This window comes from Scophthalmus maximus, chromosome 15 (genome assembly GCF_022379125.1).
Source record: "Scophthalmus maximus strain ysfricsl-2021 chromosome 15, ASM2237912v1, whole genome shotgun sequence".
NCBI classification, from domain to species: domain Eukaryota; kingdom Metazoa; phylum Chordata; class Actinopteri; order Pleuronectiformes; family Scophthalmidae; genus Scophthalmus; species Scophthalmus maximus.
Window position 1 is genome coordinate 189,051 of NC_061529.1, and position 20,759 is coordinate 209,809.

At 46.9% G+C, this 20,759-nt stretch overlaps 2 protein-coding genes and 1 long non-coding RNA gene across 11 annotated transcripts in view; 2 read left to right on the plus strand and 1 right to left on the minus strand.

Moving 5' to 3' along the window:
- On the plus strand, positions 1 to 10,016 carry tyro3 (TYRO3 protein tyrosine kinase). Of its 2 annotated transcripts, none has more exons than XM_035611161.2 (20): positions 1 to 158; positions 357 to 593; positions 1,116 to 1,299; positions 2,403 to 2,503; positions 2,619 to 2,789; positions 3,743 to 3,829; positions 4,355 to 4,470; positions 4,553 to 4,733; positions 5,382 to 5,524; positions 5,640 to 5,814; positions 5,901 to 6,024; positions 6,196 to 6,290; positions 6,471 to 6,566; positions 6,688 to 6,768; positions 6,918 to 7,010; positions 7,117 to 7,238; positions 8,115 to 8,224; positions 8,434 to 8,593; positions 8,753 to 8,889; positions 8,993 to 10,016. In XM_035611161.2, exons 1-20 carry the CDS (start codon positions 143 to 145, stop codon positions 9,414 to 9,416), a joined length of 2,853 nt encoding a protein of 950 aa, XP_035467054.1. In that variant the 5' UTR covers positions 1 to 142; the 3' UTR covers positions 9,417 to 10,016. The 2 variants fall into 2 exon arrangements, with proteins under 2 accessions (XP_035467054.1, XP_035467055.1); XM_035611162.2 differs by having other exon boundaries at positions 5,640 to 5,778.
- Positions 9,803 to 12,113, minus strand: LOC118286609. The gene is made up of 2 exons (XR_004785418.1): positions 11,979 to 12,113; positions 9,803 to 11,090 (listed from the first exon to the last, which is right to left on the minus strand). It is a non-coding gene; the product is annotated as an uncharacterized LOC118286609 (long non-coding RNA).
- The window catches only part of mgaa (MAX dimerization protein MGA a), a 22,343-nt gene continuing 12,542 nt past the window's right edge, over positions 10,959 to 20,759 (plus strand). For 4 of the 8 annotated variants that reach the window (XM_035611153.2, XM_047327192.1, XM_035611158.2 and 1 more), the window contains exons 1-4: positions 12,325 to 12,463; positions 16,530 to 17,664; positions 18,372 to 20,154; positions 20,445 to 20,550. In XM_035611153.2, coding sequence (XP_035467046.2) covers positions 16,586 to 17,664; positions 18,372 to 20,154; positions 20,445 to 20,550 — 2,968 coding nt within the window. In that variant the 5' untranslated portion in view covers positions 12,325 to 12,463; positions 16,530 to 16,585. The other 4 variants (XM_035611155.2, XM_035611160.2, XM_035611156.2 and 1 more) reach the window with 4 other exon arrangements.

The window sequence follows — 20,759 nt, forward strand, 5'->3', positions numbered from 1 at the left end:
TTCTCTTCATCACCGTACCTGAGCTCTGACGTCACACCACCAGGTGGCAGCCGTGTACAGATGAACAGTCCAGTGTGAAGTCAGAGTGAATGACCACTTCACTTCCTGTCACGTGACTGCACCAGCCGCTTAACAAAGTTGAATGAATGAAATCAAAGGTGAGTTTAATATTTATTAGACTTTCATGTCTGTGATACTTCACTACTGTTGTTCTCATTTATTATCGGCAGAGTGAGACGCTGACGTGGTTGATTCATAACATCAATGAAAACGAACATGAAACTCAAAATAAATCAACATTTAAAAAAGTAAAAGTCGGTTGAAGCGTCGTCATACGGTTTCAATTTATTTTGAAGAGGCTCTGGGACCATTTCCGGCCCAGTCGTGTTGCACGTGTGTGAACCGTGAAACGTCACAACAAGTAAATCAGAGTTCAGGCGCCGGAGCGGACTGGGGTCTGTGTTCTCGTCTCTCCGGTGTGTGCTGGTGGATCGTGTCGGTCCGGGGGGACGAGGCTCCTCACGGAGACTATGAGAAGATGAAGCGGGTTCTGTGGATCGTGGTGTTTTTACTGCGGAGCCTCGGAGGGAGCGGTGAGTTACTGACGTCACGTCTGAGTCAATTCAATTCTATTTCATTTGTATAAATCACAACATGTCTCAACGACGTGGACTGATCACTTCTGATCACTATTACTTGACTTGAGTTCACTTCTGTTGAGTCTGGACGTGTAAACTCGACTCGTCTGTGACCTTGATGTCGATGCTCCGGTTCAGGCAACAACAACAAAGTCCAGCGTCACTTCAACAGGTTTATAACTTAACGCATGACATCACTGAAAAGTGTGAAGCCGAATATTAATAAACGTTAGTTATCGTCGGAGCACGTGATGAATCCACGAGGAACCTTGAAGTTAGGCAGGTGAGGTGAGTGACGCTGTTGGTTACGTCATTACATTCAAACCCAACAACCGCCTGCAGCCATGAGGTCAGAGGTCACAGCTGACGGAGAATAACACAGACTTTATTCTAAAAGAATCTTTGAAAGGGAACAAACGTGTGTGTGTGTGTGTGTGTGTGTGTGTGTGTGTCTGTGCGTGTGTCAACGAGCTGCAGGTGTGATGTTTACGAAGCACCCGTCCAATCAGACGGTGTCTCAGGGGAACGCGGTCCGACTGGGTTGTGCAGTTCAGGGTCTAACGGAGCCGGACATCATGTGGATGAAGGACGGAGACAAACTGTTCAGCACCGACCAGATGTTCATCACCCTGGGAGACAAACACTGGGAGACGTTCCACAGGTCTGCCTGTCTGCCCTCCTCCTGTCTGTCTGTTTGTCTGCCCTACTCCTGTCTGTCTTGTGTGTCTGTCTGTCTGTCTGCCCTCCTCCTGTCTGTCTGTTTGTCTGTCTGTCTGTCTGTCTGTCCTCCTCCTGTCTGTCTTGTCTTGTCTGTCTGTCTGGCCTCCGGTCTGTCTGTCTGTCTGCCCTCCTCCTGTCTGTCTGTCTGTCTCACTGTCTGTCTGTCTCGTTGTCTGTCTGTCTCGCTGTCTGTCTGTCTGTCTGTCTGTCTGTCCTCCTCCTGTGCATCTGTCTGTTTGTCTGTCGTTCCTCCTCCTGTCTGTCTGTCTGTCTGGCCTCCTCCTGTCTGTCTGTCAGTCTGCCCTCCTCCTGTCTGTCTGTCTGTCTCGTCTGTCTGTCTGTCTGTCTGTCTGTCCGTCCTCCTCCTGTCTGTCTGTTTCTCTGTCTGTCCGTCTGTCATCCTGAGAGGTGAGAATCCATCTTTCCAGGTTTTGGACGCATCAGCGTCCTGTGTGGGAGGGGCTACTGGTGGTTTGGGAGGGTCTCCTGATGGCTATGGGCGTGTCTGACCAGCCCTTGCCTCATGCTATGACCAGATTGGTTGATTTAGGCCTGTGATGACAGATGGTTCATCCAATCAGCTGCTGTGCCTTTTAAAACTTAACAACACAGGAAGTGTTAAAAGACATGGCAGCTCTCCTTCCCACAATCCCCTGCAGCAATGAACATGTGACCTTCAGGTCCTCGTCTCCGCTCTGACAGTAATCCAGCTCCAGAATTTCCCGTCTGACTGCTGGTCTGGGATCAGTGGTGTTCAAAGAGCTGACTGGTGAAGTGTGAGAATCAGACCTCAGGTCAGTGAGCGGCGGTTTGTTAATCGGATCAGATTCCTGAAGAGGAAGAAAAACCACTGATCCACATTCTGTTCCAGTCTAGTGTCGGACTCCAGTTCTGGTTCCAGTCCAGTGTCGGACTCTAGTTCTGGTTGTAGTCTAGAGACTGAATCAGTTCTGGTTCAAGACTAGTGTCGGACTCCAGTTCTGGTTCCAGTCTAGTATGTGGACCCGTTCCAGGTTCTGAGGTTCTGTGTGTTCTTGTTTCCAGTGTGAAGTCTGTGCAGCAGCAGGATGCAGGTCAGTACTGGTGTGAGGTGGAGTTCCATGGTCTGACGTTCTCCTCTGAACGAGCCTGGATCACCGTGGAAGGTGAGGACCCTGTACGCAGCTCAGAGTCAAGATTCCAGCTGTTGCCTGTTTTTTCCTGCAGCCGGCTGTGACCCTGAACTCAACAGGTTGATTTCCCACAATGCTTCTCCTCCAGGCGTCCCTCACTTCCTCCTGGAGCCTCACGACGTGGCCACGTTCCCCAACAAGCCCTTCAACATCACCTGTGCGGCGGTCGGCCCCCCTGAGCCGGTGGAGGTGCTGTGGTGGGTGGGTGGGGTCCAGAAGGGAGTGTCCAGACCGTCCCCCTCTGTCCTGTACGTCCCAGGTCAGAACCTCTTCTCATTCAACAACCAGGCTGCGCCCTCCTGGTGCATTATGGGAAACGTAGGAGCCAGTGTTTTGATTGTTTTAAATTGTTCTGCCCCAACTTCCTCTTCAGCCCTGAGTCAGATATGAATCATAATACACACACACACAAACACACACACACACACACACACACACACACACACACAGCCTAGGCAGTATTGATTTTCTATGAGCAGGATTACATCAGCTGAGCTGCTGCTGATTGGACGATCTACGACTGACATACTGTTACTTTACATACATCAATGTGTATGTAAAGTGAAACCTTGTCCTTCCAGTAAGGGACAGGTTCTCAGTCCATATAAACATGTGTATATATAAACATATAAACATGTATTTCCTCCTGGTCATGTTGTCCATTACATTCCATCTTTTCGGATTTTGTCCAAATTAATTTAAAAGAAATTAAATGAACCATGAAGATGTTCAGTTCAGTTTCATTCTGTAAAGCTTCAACACTAAGAAAAAATATTTACACTGAGAAACTGTCCACTGTGTCTGTCCACTGTCTGTACTGAGTCTGTCCACTGTCTGTCCACTGACTCTGTCCACTGTCTGTCCACTGTGTCTGTACTGAGTCTGTCCACTGACTCTGTCCACTGTCTGTACTGAGTCTGTCCACTGTCTGTCAACTGTCTGTCCACTGTGTCTGTACTGAGTCTGTCCACTGTGTTTGTACTGAGTCTGTCCACTGTGTCTGTACTGAGTCTGTCCACTGTGTCTGTACTGAGTCTGTCCACTGTCTGTCCACTGTGTCTTTACTGAGTCTGTCCACTCTCTGTCCACTCTGTCTGTACTGAGTCTGTCCACTGTGTTTGTACTGAGTCTCTCCACTGTCTGTCCACTGTGTCTGTCCACTGTGTTTGTACTGAGTCTGTCCACTTTCTGTCTACTGTCAATAATCTGTAGGAGTGAACAGCAGCGTCAAGTTTTATTGTGAAGCAAAGAACGCCAGAGGAATCTCAGTGTCCAGGACCGGCACAGTTCACATTAAAGGTGAGTTGCATTTCAGCTCAGTCTGTTAAGTCCTGAGGACACAATTTTAGCTTCTGTTAGCTTTTGTTAGCTTCTTTTAGTGGTCTGTTAGCTTCTTTTAGTGGTCTGTTAGCTTCTATTAGCATTGTTAGTGGTCTGTTAGCTTCTGTTAGCATTGTTAGTGATCTGTTAGCTTCTATTAGCTTCTGTTAGCTTCTGTTAGTGGTCTGTTAGTGGACTGTTAGCTTCTATTAGCTTCTGTTAGTGGTCTGTTAGCTTCTGTTAGTGGTCTGTTAGCTTCTATTAGCATTGTTAGTGGTCTGTTAGCTTCTATTAGCTTCTGTTAGTGGTCTGTTAGCTTCTATTAGCATTGTTAGTGGTCTGTTAGCTTCTATTAGCTTCTGTTAGTGGTCTGTTAGCTTCCAGGATCATGTGGTCCAGACCTTTAAAAATAAATGTCATATTTGAATGAAACAAATCCAGTTTGATTCACACTGACGCTGCTGAGCTCTTATTGGACCATACCTTTGTGGGGGCGGGGTTTAGTGTTGCCTGCGGCTCCAGTTGAACTCCAGGTGCTGAGCATGATGAACAACAACGTCACATTGTCATGGAGACCTGGATTCACAGGTCACTCTGAGCTGTCCACCTGCATCGTCCAGGTAACACACACACACACTGAGCTGATTGAAGTCTAATAATCATAAAGTTATAGAATTATCATTCAGCATTGCTCCTCCTCAGGTGTGGAGGCGGGCGGTCCGGAGGGGTGACCTCCCCCAGCAGAGGGTTTTGGTTCCTCCTCACCTCCACGTCCTGTCAGGTGTGAGGAGTCACTCTAACTACAGTGTGAGGGTGGCGTGTGTGAATGAGGTGGGGGCGTCGCCCTTCTCCCCCTGGCTCCACCTCCAGACACCTGAGGCAGGTGAGACGTCACCTGAACATGTCAAACTGTCAAACAGGAAGGGACTGTTGACTGTCATCAACCCTGACTGGCCCACAACATGTCCTCAGAAACATGTCCTCAGAAACATGTCCTCAGAAAACATGTCCTCAGAAACATGTCCTCAGGAACATGTTACACATGTCCTCAGAAACATGTCCTCAGGAACATGTGACATGTCCTCAGGAACATGTGACACATGTCCCCAGAAACATGTCCTCAGGAACATGTGACATGTCCTCAAAAAAATGTGACACATGTCCTCAGAAACATGTCCCCTGTTTTCTCTGAGCCCCAAGAGCTGAACAGTGCGTGTGTGTGTGTGCGTGCGTGCGTGCGTGCGTGCGTGCGTGCGTGCGTGCGTGCGTGTGCGTGTGTGTGTGTGGCCCAGCTGGATGTGGTCCAGCAGATTCCAGTCCTCTGTGTACAAACAGCTTTTGTTCGTGGCCTCAATCCACATAAAGGACAGTGTTGAGACTGTGCCGCGCCTCCCTCAGGTCAGAGTCTGAACACTGACGTGTTTGTGTGACAGAGGCCTTAAATGTGTACTGGGATCAGCAGCATGTCCATGGCGATCGACTGGGTTGATGATGTCATTGATGGTTGATCTGTACACCTGTCTGTGTGCAGTGCCCTCGGCAGCCCCCAGGAACCTGACCTTTGACCTGTCAGAGCAGCAGCTGGGTCTGAACTGGGCGGAGCTTCAGGAGGAGGAGCTGCAGGGCAAACTGCTCGCCTACAAGGTGCAATGGACTCTGGGAGGAGAACCTCAGGTGAGCGGCGCTTCCTGATTGGTTAAAGGAGTAACAACCCATGTCTTATGACTTCATATACAATAACAAAAACAGTTCTATCTTTATGCATCATGGACGTCCTGCGTGTTTTCAGGAGCCTCTGCTGTTTAAGGAGAACCGGGCTCACCTGACGGGGGGAGGACGTTTCTTCAACGCCTCCTTCCAGGTATCCGGCTGCACCTCAGTGGGCTGTGGACCGTGGAGCCCCCCGGTGGTGGTGCTGCCTGCTGCAGGTACACCTCATTGTCCCACCGTGGTTCATATAACATGTGACTATACATCTTTATATATTATAAATAATGAAGGAAGCAGACCCTTACCCCTTGACTCTATGACTGGTTGGTTGGTCCCTTAGTGCAGGTCCAGGTCCAGCGGAGCCACATGTGGGTCGGTGTGCTGCTCGGTCTGTTCGTTGCCACCGTGGCCGCTCTGCTGCTGTTGGCCGTCGCTCACCGTCGAGGGAAGGAGACGCAGTTTGGGTACGAATTTCTGGACCAGACGTTCGTTTGCTTTAGTCCACAGAGTCTGAGGGACATCTTCAGTAAGAACCAAGGGACGGGGGAAAGTGTTGAGGGTCGGACTGACAAAACGTTTAGACCCGAGTGTGACTGTTGATGATGATGTATCTGTCTTTGTGTCTCTGTCCTCAGTTGGGTCTTTGACTCTCCTGGTCCTCAGAACTCTGTGTCCTTCACCGCTGCTCGTTCCTTCAACAGAAACTGTGCTGAGACACACAAGTCGACACGTGAGTCGTTTACACACACACACATGATGACGAGGTGGAACCATGAGGACACATCTGTCTCCAGATGTTCGTCATTTGGTATTTTAGCATTTCATTGGCTCACTCACAGGTGGGCGGGGCTACGTGTGACGCTCACCTGAAAACGAGTCAAACAGTTTCTGTGTGTGTGTCTCCCTCTAGTGGACAATCTAGGTATAAACAATGACCTGAAGAACAAACTGCAGGACGTCCTGATTCCAGAGAGACAGCTCACACTGGGTCACATGCTGGGGAAAGGTAACACAACAACACAATTGTACAAAACAACAACAACAACAAAACAACAACATGACAATGAATCCTGCTGAGAACAGAGCAATGTCAGATATTCACTATGCGTGCGTGCGTGTGTGTGCAGGTGAGTTCGGCTCGGTGCGTGAAGCCTTCCTGAAGACTGAGGACACGTCCATCCACAAAGTTGCCGTCAAGGTTCTGAAATGTGAGTGAAACGATTCATCTGCTCAGGGTTTGTGTTGGGACGTAAAGGGGCGGGGCTACAGTCTGTATTCAAATTCTATTGGTGAGATGTCTCATATCTTTGTATCATCATATCTCATGAGACGTGTGTGTGTTCGTGTGTTCCTTCAGCTGACATCACTTCGTCAGGAGACATCGAACAGTGTCTGAAGGAGGCGGCCTACATGAAGGACTTCCATCACCCCAACGTCATTCAGCTCATCGGTAACACACACACACACACACACACACACACCCACACCCACACCCCTAAAGGTTAAATAAGGTTAAAGGACAGACACTTTGATTGACACTCTGTCCCCTCCAATAGGAGTGAGTCTTCATCGGCGTCCAGGCCAACGGCTCCCGATCCCCATGGTGGTTCTTCCCTTTATGAAACATGGAGATCTGCACACGTTCCTCTTGCTGTCGAGACTGGGCGAGACTCCATTTGTACGAACACACTGAGGCTGTATATAAGGATCAGTGACTGTATATAAAGACGATCACTGACTTTATATAAAGATCAGTGACTGTATATAAAGACGATCACTGACTGTATATAAAGATCAGTGACTGGATATAAAGACGATCACTGACTGTATATAAAGACAATCAGCGACTGTATTCAAAGACGATCAGTGACTGTATATAAAGACGATCTGAGACTGTATATAAAGACGATCAGCGACTGTATATAAAGACGATCACTGACTGTATATAAAGACAATCAGCGACTGTATTCAAAGACGATCAGAGACTGTATATAAAGACGATCACTGACTGTATATAAAGACGATCACTGACTGTATATAAAGATCAGTGACTGTATATAAAGACGATCTGAGACTGTATATAAAGACGATCAGCGACTGTATATAAAGACGATCACTGACTGTATATAAAGACAATCAGCGACTGTATTCAAAGACGATCAGAGACTGTATATAAAGACGATCTGAGACTGTATATAAAGACGATCACTGACTGTATATAAAGATCAGTGACTGTATATAAAGACGATCACTGACTGTATATAAAGATCAGTGACTGTATATAAAGACGATCAGTGACTGGATATAAAGACGATCACTGACTGTATATAAAGGCGATCAGCGACTGTATTCAAAGACGATCAGTGACTGTATATAAAGACGATCTGAGACTGTATATAAAGACGATCACTGACTGTATATAAAGACGATCACTGACTGTATATAAAGACAATCAGCGACTGTATTCAAAGACGATCAGTGACTGTATATAAAGACGATCTGAGACTGTATATAAAGACGATCACTGACTGTATATAACGTATCCCTCTATCAGGACCTGTCCCTTCAGACTCTGGTCCAGTTCATGTTGGACGTGTCCCGGGGAATGAACTACCTGAGCAGCAGGAACATCATCCACAGAGACCTCGCCGCCAGGAACTGCATGTGAGTTGTATACAACCAGCATCAGACTGGATGTTAAATCAATTATTTATCATGTTTCATTTTGATGGGAAAAAAAAATATTCTACTGCGGTGTGTGTGTGTGTGTGTGTGTGTGTGTGTGTGTGTGTGTGTGTGTGTGTGTGTGTGTGTGTGTGTGTGTGTGTGTGTGTGTGTGTGTGTGTGTGTGTGTGTGTGTGTGTGTGTGTCAGGCTGGATGAGAACATGAATGTGTGTGTTGCAGACTTCGGCCTCTCAAAGAAAATCTACAGTGGAGATTATTACAGACAAGGTTCCGTCTCCAAACTGCCGGTGAAGTGGATCAGTCTGGAAAGTCTGTCTGATAACGTGTACACGAGCCAGAGCGATGTGGTACACACACACACACACACACACACACACACACACACACACACACACACACACATACACACACAGTGAGACAGTGTGTTTTGGCAGGGTTTTATACATTTACACTGTGTGTGTGTGTGTGTGCGTGTGCCTGCGTGCGTGTTTTTGTGTGTGGGTAAGTGGGCGTTTGGCGTCACCATGTGGGAGGTCATGACTAGGGGTCAGACTCCGTATCCCGGCGTGGAAAACTCTGAGATCTACGAGTTTCTGATCAAAGGAGAACGACTGAAGAAACCTCCGGACTGCAGGAGCGATATGTGAGTCTGACATCATCATTGTGACATCATCATCGTGACGCCACTGTGACATCATACCATCTGATTGAAACCTCCTGTGTCGTCTGTTCTTCATTGGTGTCAGTTATGAGCTCATGCACAGCTGTTGGAGTCCAGTTCCCAAATGTCGTCCTAGTTTCCACCATCTGGTGCGACAGCTGGAGGCGCTGTGGCTCAGCCTGGGCCCCGCCCCCCCACAGAGGGAGCCCCTGCTGTACATGAACCTGGAGGGGGAGGAGCCATGCGGGGAGGGGGAGGAGCTGGGCCGGGAGGGAGGAGGGCAGGAGGCGGCGGCCTCCAGCGGTAGCGTCCCCTGGCAGCGGCGAGCGGGAGCCGAGGAGAGGGACTGGCTGATGGCGGCGTCCGGGGCGGCGCTCGCCATCGGAGGAGACTACAGGTACATCATGGGCCCCTGTGGGGGCCCCGAGGAGGAGGAGGGGGGTAGGAGGAGGGAGTCGATGGACACAGTACAGGAAGATGACGAGGACGACGCCGTCATTAACGTCTGACTGAGACAGATCAATCATCAGGGACGCAGCAGCAGGTGGGGGGAGACAGACTGACGCACATTAACCTTCTCTAACCTCGAGTGACATCATCGACCAGCTTTGTGTCAGAGTGACGTCTCACTCTGTTCGAACAGCAGATGATCACACTGATCAGATGTCCACAGACTTTTGGCCGCGTGGAGGCAGAGACACGTCGCCAAGTAACGGATCATTTAATAACCACGCCGCGGTCACATGACTGTGGTTGTCGGACCGGACTGGACTGAACCCGTCCAGACCCTCTACAGGTCCACTGTCTCAGTCCCTCCCGACTGTGACGGCGCCACGACAACGAACCATGTGATCAAACTGATTCTTGTTTCTGGTGTAAAAAGAGGTCGACAGTGTTTTAGTTTCATTCAACTTTATTGAACTATTTCATAAATCACGTCTTACAGGAAAACTAATCAATCGTAGATCAATTACTAATCAACTGAGGATCAACGACCACGATGACTTCCTGATGGTCACATGGAGCAGGTGTCGTTCACTCGAACTTTAACCTTTGACATGTCGACTCACATGAATTATTGGAATAAAAATCTGCAGATTCATCAATAATTTAATATCCATGGCTTTAATTTACAGCAGTGAAACGAGATGACTCATGAATATGAGTTATTATCAACATGATACAGTGGACACATTGTCACTGAACAATGTGTAAATGTGTTTCTTTAAGCTCCGCCCCCTCCATGTGTCCGTCTGCGCCGCTCGGCATGTTGGGATTTCAAGGGACGCCTTTTTTTTTTTATAAAGTTTTCAATGATCACACTTGTCGTCTCAAAGTTTTCTGTCAGGTCAACTCCTCTGGGTTTTTCACTTAATCTGATTATCTGAGCTGCAGCCAGGGAACATGTTGAAGTACAAGTACACACTGTACAGTGACACAAGTACATACTATACAGTACAATTACACATTTCTATAAACCAATCTTCAGACCTGAACATGAAGCAGCATGTGTGGTTACCATGGTAACTTCAGGCTTTACTTGTAACCAGGGTAAATCACCATGGTAACTGATGCTGAACCTGTGACCTGCTCCTGATAACGGTCGAAACTACCGACCAATCAGATCAGTGGAAACCAGCGACTTTGTTCTATAGGATCCTGACGGGGACAAAAGAGATGACGTGTCACTCTGGTTTTGAAACATAGACTCATTAATAATAGAGCTTCAACAACACGAGAATCAACAGCTACTTCGTTTTATTAGAACTATGATCCACACACTGATCAGTATGTGAGTGATGCCATCATTTCAGCTTCTTTTCATCAGTTTGGTCATCGTAAACAGTGAACTGATCACTTGTCTTGATGTTCAGACTAAATATCAAACATTATTTCTTCTGATCTGATCAGATTCTTCACGTGCTGTGACTGAACTGACCTGCAGGGGTCACTGTTTCTTCTCATGTCACGTGACACTAATGAACGAGCTCGTAGACAGGAAGTGACAGACAGTTGATCAGCAGCTTGCTGGTTCTTCTCATCAGGACCGAGACAGAACCACGTTCTGCTTCAGGTTCACCACGTTCTCTTCTCTGATTAGTTCTCACGACTCAACGTTGCTAACACTTCCTGTCAGGAAGTTCCACCTCGTCACCATCGCTGTTCCTCCATCAGAGGGTTTTCTGTTGGTAAGCAACCAGCAGCAGCTGAGACGATCTACTTCCTGTTTACACCTGAGTGATCACGTGAGATGTGTGTTCAGGTTTGTCAGTGGACTGAGGTGGTTTGAAATGAATACACATTAACTAGGATGTTGGATCAGACAGTCACCTGCCCGGTTAGCTGTTAGGATGTGTTAGCCCGGGAGCCATGCTTATGAAGTATAGATGTCAAAACAACTTGCTGTTAGCATGTGTGTTAGCATGGTAGCTAGGCTTATGAAGTATAGAAGTAAAAAAAATCAGCTGTTAGCATGTGTTAGCATGGTAGCTAGGCTTATGAAGTATAGAAGTCCAAAAAATCAGCTGTTAGCATGTGTTAGCATGGTAGCTAGGCTTATGAAGTATAGAAGTACAAAAAATCCTCTGTTAGCATGTGTTAGCATGGTAGCTAGGCTTATGAAGTATAGAAGTCCAAAAAATCCTCTGTTAGCATGTGTTAGCATGGTAGCTAGGCTTGTTCAGTATTGAGGCTGAATACACGTCATCACACATCAGTTCGTCCGTCTGTACTCAGGCACAGTAAAAGTACCTTGAATTTGTACCTGAAGTGAAGTACTGGATTAAACGTACAGCGCCCCCTATCAATCAATAAAAAAACGTTCATATCTTTTGAAGAAGCACAGCAGCAATTTGACCTTAATATTAATATTTGACACTTGTGTCTCTGACGAGAATAACTGAGGATCAAGAACTCACTCTAGTAATGTACATGTACTGTTCTCTAGTACTCAATGTTTACTACTAGAGAACAGTCCATGTACAGGACTAGAGTACATGTACAGGCTTGGGTCAACACTGGCCCCGGTCCGGTCACAACATGTCGGAGGATGAAGTGAACGCGACACCAACCCGCGGACTGATCGACACGTGAGACACGACGCTTCGTTCCGCCGCCATCTTTGGATCCATGTCGTCCGTTACCGGTCCCGCAGGAACCGGTTCGTGATCCGTCCGGACTCCATCTTAACATCAGTCACGTCTCAGGTCCGTCGGTCGCTTCCGGTCCGCGGCTCCGGGGGTGGGAGCTCCTCGGTACCAGAACTCCCGCCGCCCCGCAGCGCTGCTCCCGCGGCGATCGGAGCGCAGATCCTCCGGTGTTAGGCCGAGTCGCCGACGCCACGTTCGAAACAGGTGGCGGCAACAAGATGGCGTCCGAGGCTGCGCAGTTCCGGAGCAGACGGACGATGACGTGACGCACAGGACCCCGCGTGCAGCTTCTCCTCGGCATCAGACGCGCGGCGTCCGCGACGAGGCTCGTCCGACGGAGCAACCGACGATACCGCGCGGATTCAGTTCCTCCGTCGACAACCTCGACCTGTCCGAGCAGGCGGAAGGTAAACACGCGGTCCGAGGGTCGGACCGGGCCCGACTGAGCTCCATACCGGACGAACAGAACCACGTGCTCACCTGGTGTCGAGGTGTTGCTCTTAGAGGTTGTGTTGCCTCTTAGAGGTTGTGTTGCTCTTAGAGGTTGTGTTGCCTCTTAGAGGTTGTGTTGTCTCTTAGAGGTTGTGTTGCCTCTTAGAGGTTGTGTTGCTCTTAGAGGTTGTGTTGCCTCTTAGCGGTTGTGTTGCCTCTGAGCGGTTGTGTTGCCTCTTAGAGGTTGTGTTGCTCTTAGCGGTTGTGTTGCCTCTCAGAGGTTGTGTTGCCTCTTAGCGGTTGTGTTGCCTCTTAGAGGTTGTGTTGCTCTTAGAGGTTGTGTTGCCTCTTAGAGGTTGTGTTGCCTCTTAGAGGTTGTGTTGCTCTTAGAGGTTGTGTTGCCTCTGAGCGGTTGTGTTGCCTCTTAGAGGTTGTGTTGCTCTTATAGGTTGTGTTGCCTCTTAGAGGTTGTGTTGCTCTTAGAGGTTGTGTTGCCTCTTAGAGGTTGTGTTGTCTCTTAGAGGTTGTGTTGCCTCTTAGAGGTTGTGTTGCCTCTGAGCGGTTGTGTTGCCTCTTAGAGGTTGTGTTGCTCTTAGAGGTTGTGTTGCCTCTGAGCGGTTGTGTTGTCTCTTAGCGGTTGTGTTGTCTCTTAGAGGTTGTGTTGCCTCTGAGCGGTTGTGTTGCCTCTGAGCGGTTGTGTTGCTCTTAGAGGTTGTGTTGCCTCTTAGAGGTTGTGTTGCTCTTAGAGGTTGTGTTGCCTCTGAGCGGTTGTGTTGCCTCTGAGCGGTTGTGTTGCCTCTTAGAGGTTGTGTTGCTCTTATAGGTTGTGTTGCCTCTTAGAGGTTGTGTTGCTCTTAGAGGTTGTGTTGCCTCTTAGAGGTTGTGTTGCCTCTGAGCGGTTGTGTTGTCTCTTAGAGGTTGTGTTGCCTCTTAGAGGTTGTGTTGCTCTTAGAGGTTGTGTTGCCTCTTAGAGGTTGTGTTGCCTCTTAGCGGTTGTGTTGCCTCTTAGAGGTTGTGTTGCTCTTAGAGGTTGTGTTGCCTCTTAGAGGTTGTGTTGCCTCTTAGAGGTTGTGTTGCCTCTTAGCGGTTGTGTTGCCTCTGAGCGGTTGTGTTGCCTCTTAGAGGTTGTGTTGCTCTTATAGGTTGTGTTGCCTCTTAGAGGTTGTGTTGCTCTTAGAGGTTGTGTTGCCTCTGAGCGGTTGTGTTGTCTCTTAGAGGTTGTGTTTCCTCTTAGAGGTTGTGTTGCCTCTGAGCGGTTGTGTTGCCTCTTAGAGGTTGTGTTGCTCTTAGAGGTTGTGTTGCCTCTGAGCGGTTGTGTTGTCTCTTAGCGGTTGTGTTGTCTCTTAGAGGTTGTGTTGCCTCTGAGCGGTTGTGTTGTCTCTGAGCGGTTGTGTTGCTCTTAGAGGTTGTGTTGCTCTTAGAGGTTGTGTTGCCTCTTAGAGGTTGTGTTGCTCTTAGAGGTTGTGTTGCCTCTTAGCGGTTGTGTTGTCTCTTAGCGGTTGTGTTGTCTCTTAGAGGTTGTGTTGCCTCTGAGCGGTTGTGTTGTCTCTGAGCGGTTGTGTTGCTCTTAGAGGTTGTGTTGCCTCTTAGAGGCTATGTTGGCTCTTAGAGGTTGTGTTGCCTCTTAGAGGTTGTGTTGCTCTTAGAGGTTGTGTTGCCTCTTAGAGGTTGTGTTGCCTCTGAGCGGTTGTGTTGTCTCTTAGAGGTTGTGTTGCCTCTTAGAGGTTGTGTTGCCTCTGAGCGGTTGTGTTGCCTCTTAGAGGTTGTGTTGCTCTTAGAGGTTGTGTTGCCTCTGAGCGGTTGTGTTGTCTCTTAGCGGTTGTGTTGTCTCTTAGAGGTTGTGTTGCCTCTTAGAGGTTGTGTTGCTCTTAGCGGTTGTGTTGCCTCTTAGAGGTTGTGTTGCCTCTTAGCGGTTGTGTTGCCTCTTAGAGGTTGTGTTGCTCTTAGAGGTTGTGTTGCTCTTAGCGGTTGTGTTGCTCTTATAGGTTGTGTTGCCTCTTAGAGGTTGTGTTGCTCTTAGAGGTTGTGTTGCCTCTTAGAGGTTGTGTTGTCTCTGAGCGGTTGTGTTGCTCTTAGAGGTTGTGTTGCTCTTAGAGGTTGTGTTGCCTCTTAGAGGTTGTGTTGCTCTTAGCGGCTTTGTTGCCTCTTTGCGGTTGAGTTGTCTTTTTGGCTGGTGGACAGTTAACGGTTTCTGTTTTTCTTTGCCAAGATGATACATTTCAAACCATGAGTCTGATTTTATTCTGTTTTTTTTTACTCAACAACAATTTTGGATCCAAACCAACAATGTGTTGTGACTCTGTCTCTCTTACTACTTTATAAAACAGCTCACTAATGTATTATTATTTTCAAACGGTTGTACAGAAGTGTATCACTGCCACACAGTCAATTATCATGTTGTAATGTGAAAAGTTTATTGTAATAACAACATGTTTTTCCACGACATTATGTGATATTATCACGTTATTAGGACATTAAAACTCATCAGGTTTGCTACACAGTATGGAAAAGTCTGGAATTTAATTTTAGTAATTTCAAGGTCTGGATAAGTCTGGAAAAAAAAGTTATTGAGAATATGTAAAAATATTAGTTTTGCCAGACTGAAGTCGAAAAAGACGTAAATCCAAAGATCTAATTAACTAACGATTCGTCTCGATCTCTCTAGTGTCTGATTTTCCCACAGTCAGTGATAAACGTCGCCTTAGCGACACATTCTCTGTACCTGCCAGTGGAAGAAAAAGTTGTTCATATCAACTTTGCACCTGGTGACAGCTGGTTAAGTTGTTGTATTGATGATGAAATACACATTTACCCAAAAATTATTGAGCTTAAATATCAACTTTTAAAAAGAGTATTAAAATATGAGTATTATCAGTCCTAAAACAGGTGACGTCAGAGTTGGAAGTATCAATATTTCAATATCAATCACAATCAACCTTGTGGAGAAACCGTGACTGAATGTAATATGTTAACAGTTGGAATAAAAAAATATTTATTGAAATAATAATATTTACTATGTAATAATATTATATAAAATAACCTATAATGTTCATGTATTTAATAATATTTACTTAATGATAAACATCTAGCTATTTGTACTCGGACATCAAATGTGGTCTGAAATATGTACAGAGATGGAAAAAGTCTGGGATTATGAAATGGAAACTGAAGGAACCCTGAATCATGTGATCACACAAACTTTATTTCGCTTTGTATCAGTATTAATCCCCGTCTACGCTGACACACCTGACACAGGACGACTTATATCACACGACCGTTCAGATAAACTGGTCAGGTGCTTGTTGTTGGTCAGGAAGTAGATTGTCTCCTCCGCAGTCGGTTTCTTATTAACAGAAAATCCTCCGGAGGAAGAGGAACAGCGATGGTGAAATGTCAGGAGGAAAAAAGGAGGAAATGTTACTGACAGGAAGTGTTAGCGACATTGAGTCGTGACTGATGAGAACCAATCAGAGAAGAGAATGTCATTCTCTACAAACTAAAACACGACCTGAGTTTTCACTCTGACACGTGGACCAGCAGTTTCCCCACGTCTCTGATTCAGAGGCTGGGAAACTCCGCCAGGCATAACCATAGCAACACCGATGAGTTTTTAAACGAAACACATAGTGATGTGGGCGGAGCCTGGGTGATCAGAATCTCAGATGAGTCCTCAACTTGTTCATACCTGAACTCAGAGCTGAACCCTGTCGATCACATCACCTGAGCGCCAGGTACGATTGGGTACTCATAACAGTTGCCTCCATACGCAGAAACTGCTGCCTGTGCTTTCATCCTCCATCTTGTCACGTAAACTATTGGAAATGTTACATGTTGGTCTCGTGTTTGAAAAGGGCCAACTGTCCACCGACCACCTGAGGTAGGTTTGTTATATTCACGGTGGACGTGTGAACAGACCAAAACATGGTTAAAGACACTGACATGAAATTATCTGTAATTTGGCTTAATAGTCACTGATACAAGAACAGTTTGAATGATCCGGTGTTTTTTTAGCTAATGAAAATTTCTCACTTATTTTTTCAGGGTCATACCGATGTTAAGATCGTGGGCTCCTCCAGTCATGTGTCTGGGACCTGTTCATGGCCTGTAAGAAGAAGAAGAAAGGCATGGTGCTCCATCATCCAGGGGCGCCTACCTCTGCAGCAGCACCTGCAACCAACCATCCACCTGCATGCTCTGTTTTTCCTTATCCGGGGAAGACGAGTGAAGGCGGGATGGAACGGAGCACCTGTGTGACCGATGAGGAGGCAGACATGATGGGTAAAGCCAACATGTACCCGTCAAAGGAAACTGTCGGGACCTCTGGTCTTCCCACCAGTTCAAATCCTCATCCAGACAACCTGCCGCCTGAGAGCATCTGCAGAGGCATCAGAGTGACGCTGGACAACAACAGCATGTGGAACGAGTTCTTCAGATGCAAGACTGAGATGATTCTGACCAAACAAGGCAGCAGGATGTTCCCCTACTGCCGCTTTCGCATCTCCGGTTTGCAGCCCTGTAGGAAGTACTCTCTGATAATGGACGTTCAACCTTTCGACAACAGTCGTTACAGGTGGACTGGTAAGAGCTGGCAGGTTGCTGGGAAAGCAGAGTGTCATGTAAAGAGTCAACCGTTCATTCATCCTGAGTCCCCGTCGATGGGTCAACACTGGATGAAGAATCCAGTGTCCTTTTACAAACTGAAGCTCACGAACCACATCTCTGGGCAAGAGGGGGATACCATCCTCCAACCAATGCACCGCTACTTGCCACGACTGCACGTAGTCCAGACTGACAGAGCTGCTAAAGACTTAAAGCTGAGTTGTCCCAGTGTTGTCACTTTTACTTTCCCCCAGACAGAGTTCATGGCAGTCACTGCTTACCAGAACTCGCGGTTTGCTCAGCTCAAAGTCGACTACAACCCTTTTGCCAAAGGACTGAAGGAGGATGCGTCCAGTTCACGGGGCCTGAAGATGAAGTTGAACTCTTGCAAAGACAAAGATGGAGCCATGACAACCAACGAGCACCATCCTGTGAAAAAGAGCTTGAAGTCTTTGCTTGCGAACCATAAACCTAGAAGCACAAAAACAGTGGATTCAAAACCTTCGGCTTCAGGTCACTTCCCGAAAAAATCAGCCACAGAGAACGATCAGTCAACGGTTCCCGGGGAGAGTTTGTGGTAAGTCCCACTTTGACAGAGAAGACGACATGTTCTTAAAATTCTTTGTATCAAACAGCAGGTTTGTTTGAGAGAACAAGAAGGAAGATCAACTTCTAAATGTCCAGAATACTTTGTATGTGTGCACCTTATAACCTGCACGTGTTAAGTTACTGAATTCTCTTGCTACATCTCAGATCTTCTGATTTAAGACCTGTGTTTTTGCTTTCACGTGGGTTTGGATTAGTCTTGTCATCCAGATTTTCCACTGGTATTGTATCTTTGCATATTCTTTCTAAAGCACATGACTGGACAGTTATTTTCTCCTATTGTCATTATCATGTTGCAGAGGAAAGTTTTCTTTGCCAGTCGAGGTTTCCTTGCGTCATGTTTAAGTCCCAGTAGCTTGGTGAAGTTATTTTGAATAAGGAACCTGTTAACTGTGACGATCGGCTTCTCCCATGTTTGTTTGAAGAGTTTTTACGTAGTTGAGTTGGAGCGAACATTAAGAGGCGATAAAAACTGAGTCTTCATACTCTGCCAGGTGTCAAGATATTTTAGAGGTTTCCTTTACAATGAATGGCAGCCTGTAGTTCCACTTGTGTGTTAACAGGGAATCAACAAAAGTTGTGTCAACAAACAATATTGCAGCAAGAATGTTCCAGTTACATTCAGCAGTTTGAGAATCAGCAACTAATGTGATGTTTTCATTGTCTGATTTCCTTCAGCAGCAGTTCACAACCAGCTCAGAAGTTATTTTCTGAGCTTATTCGGGAGGCTCACGTTTCACTGCAGCGATGTAACCTGGAGCAGCTCAGGATCAACAACAGCAACTCTCACAGAACTGAGCAAACAAACCCGAACACCACACCGTCGGAATCCAACCGAGAAGATGTTCCAGAGAAAAACTGTGAATCCATCAAAACACACAGTGACACGTTATCAGTAAAGAACCGTGAACCCGTGTTCACAAAGAGGAAAACTAAGGCGGACAGGCACCTTTTGAGTTTACAGACCTGCAAGGACGATGCTAGGAGAGATTATTCTGAGGTCAATAATGTTGTTACTGCTCCAGTGGTATCTCAGAATTCCTCTGTGGACTCAAACCAGCAACCCAAACCTGAAGCAGAGATGAATGTAAAGCAGCATAAACGACCGGCACCTCTACCTCTGCCGGCCCTCGCTCTTTTTTTGAAGCAGCGTTTGACAAAATCTAAAAAGACCAAGAGTAAGCCAGATTCTCTTCCGCCAGCAGCCCCATCAGAAGCTCTGTCGGGGTCACAGAGCTCTGCTACAACTTCTACATGTCAAGCTTCTGATCATGCCAGCAATGCAACTGGTCCCTCGAAGGACCTCACTGAAAAAACATCTAACAACCAGGCCTCCGGGGACACAGTCCTGGTTATTCATTCATCTGGACCAGTAGTTGAAACGGCTCTTCAGCCCTCCAGCCCATCATGTCCAAATATTGTTGACACTTCAGAACTTACCAAGGTACCAAAGACTGATGATTACTCAGTTTGTGAAAGCCCAGGCTCTGTACCAGATGGCACTCCAGTGTTACCCAGCTCGGATCAGCTGTTTGGTACCCTTGGTACATTTACATCCACCTTTTCCTCAACTCTTACTACCTCTTCTACATCTCCTGTTTTGTCACCACCTCATGACACAGTGTTTAGTACCCTGAACTCACCACAAACGCCTCCCTTGCTACCCTCACACTCCCCCACCATGAAGTCTGATTCGTTGCTCCTTGACCCAGAATGTTCTTACTTTGGCTTTGAGCCTTTGTCACCTGCAAGCTCTCCCGAACCTTTACCTCCCCTTCCTGCCTTGTTAGCTTTAGAACTGGACTCCACCACTTCTGAACCAACTCAGAAAGCAGTACCTCCTGGAGAGTTATCGCAAAGTGTAGGCTCTACTGCAATGGTGTTCAAATGGCATACAGTGTTACCTCCCCCTGTGTCGTACATCGACACTTCATTCACAGTATTTCAGCCCACATCACAGACGCTTCCTTTAGTGTCTATCACATCACCTTTGTTGCCTTCCCCGACTGAACCACAAACTGATCTTGCTTCATCATTTCAAGAGAACGAACAGTCGCTGCCCTTCCCAGTAGAGCTGTCCCCCCTTGCACTTCATTTGCCGCTGTCTCCAACCTTTTCTTCATTAGATGGAGGCGGACTATCACCTACACCTTCAATCGCAGACCTTGTGCACTTTTTTTCAACAGATGATGACCTTGGGATGGGGGTGGAGTTTACAAATTCTGAGGCAGTGGCAGTTACCTGCCCACCTCTTACTATAGTAGAGGCCAATGTACATGAGCCTTCTCAGCAAGTGGAACCAAGCCCAGCCAAGAAACCCTCCAAGAGCAAGAAGAAGCCCAGGCGGCGAAAGCTTGCCAACATGGATATGGATCATAAGATGGATGACTCCACCTACACTAGCATGCAGCCAAACCTGGAGGAAGTGGAGGAGCAGTTATTTATCTCGTTCACGTCAAAGGTAAAACTATAACTGTTATGATGTCCCAACGATTTGCCCATAGCACATTAAGTTTCCCAGAATATTTTCATATTATTTTAAATGAAGGGAACATGAATCTGGTGTTGAAACCTATGGGTTCAAATTAGGGATGTCCCAATCAAGTTAAGTTATGAGTATCTGTCGATACGGAGTCCTGATCAGACACTTGTAATAACAAGATTTTCAGATTGTTTGTGCGAAGTAAGGTTGAGAGGAAACCTCTGAGTGTGATGAACGTAATTAATTAAAAGCCAAACCTCATATTTCAGGAGGCCCTCAAACTTCACACTGTAGACCAACCTGAAGACACAGTGACGCATCCTCAGACAACACCTGAAGGTCACCTGCTTCCGTCTGCTGACACACCTGAGCACGGTGACAACATCATTACCATGTTTTTACAGTCACACCATGTTTATACTTTGTGGTTAAAATCTGTTTAATGACAATTAGAATGATGCAGATTTAATCTGTGTCTACTACAGAGACAGAGGTCAGGTACAAGGTTAGCCTAGCTTAGCATACAGACCAGAAGCAGGAGGAAGCTGCTGCCCTTCAGATTTGTCAGCCAATAGCTTCAGATG

Coding starts and splice junctions, on each gene's coding strand:
- tyro3 (XM_035611161.2), top strand. Junction 7,011..7,116: donor CAACGTCATTCAGCTCATCG/GTAACACACACA, acceptor CCCCTCCAATAG/GAGTGAGTCTTCATCGGCGT. Junction 7,239..8,114: donor GACTGGGCGAGACTCCATTT/GTACGAACACAC, acceptor TCCCTCTATCAG/GACCTGTCCCTTCAGACTCT.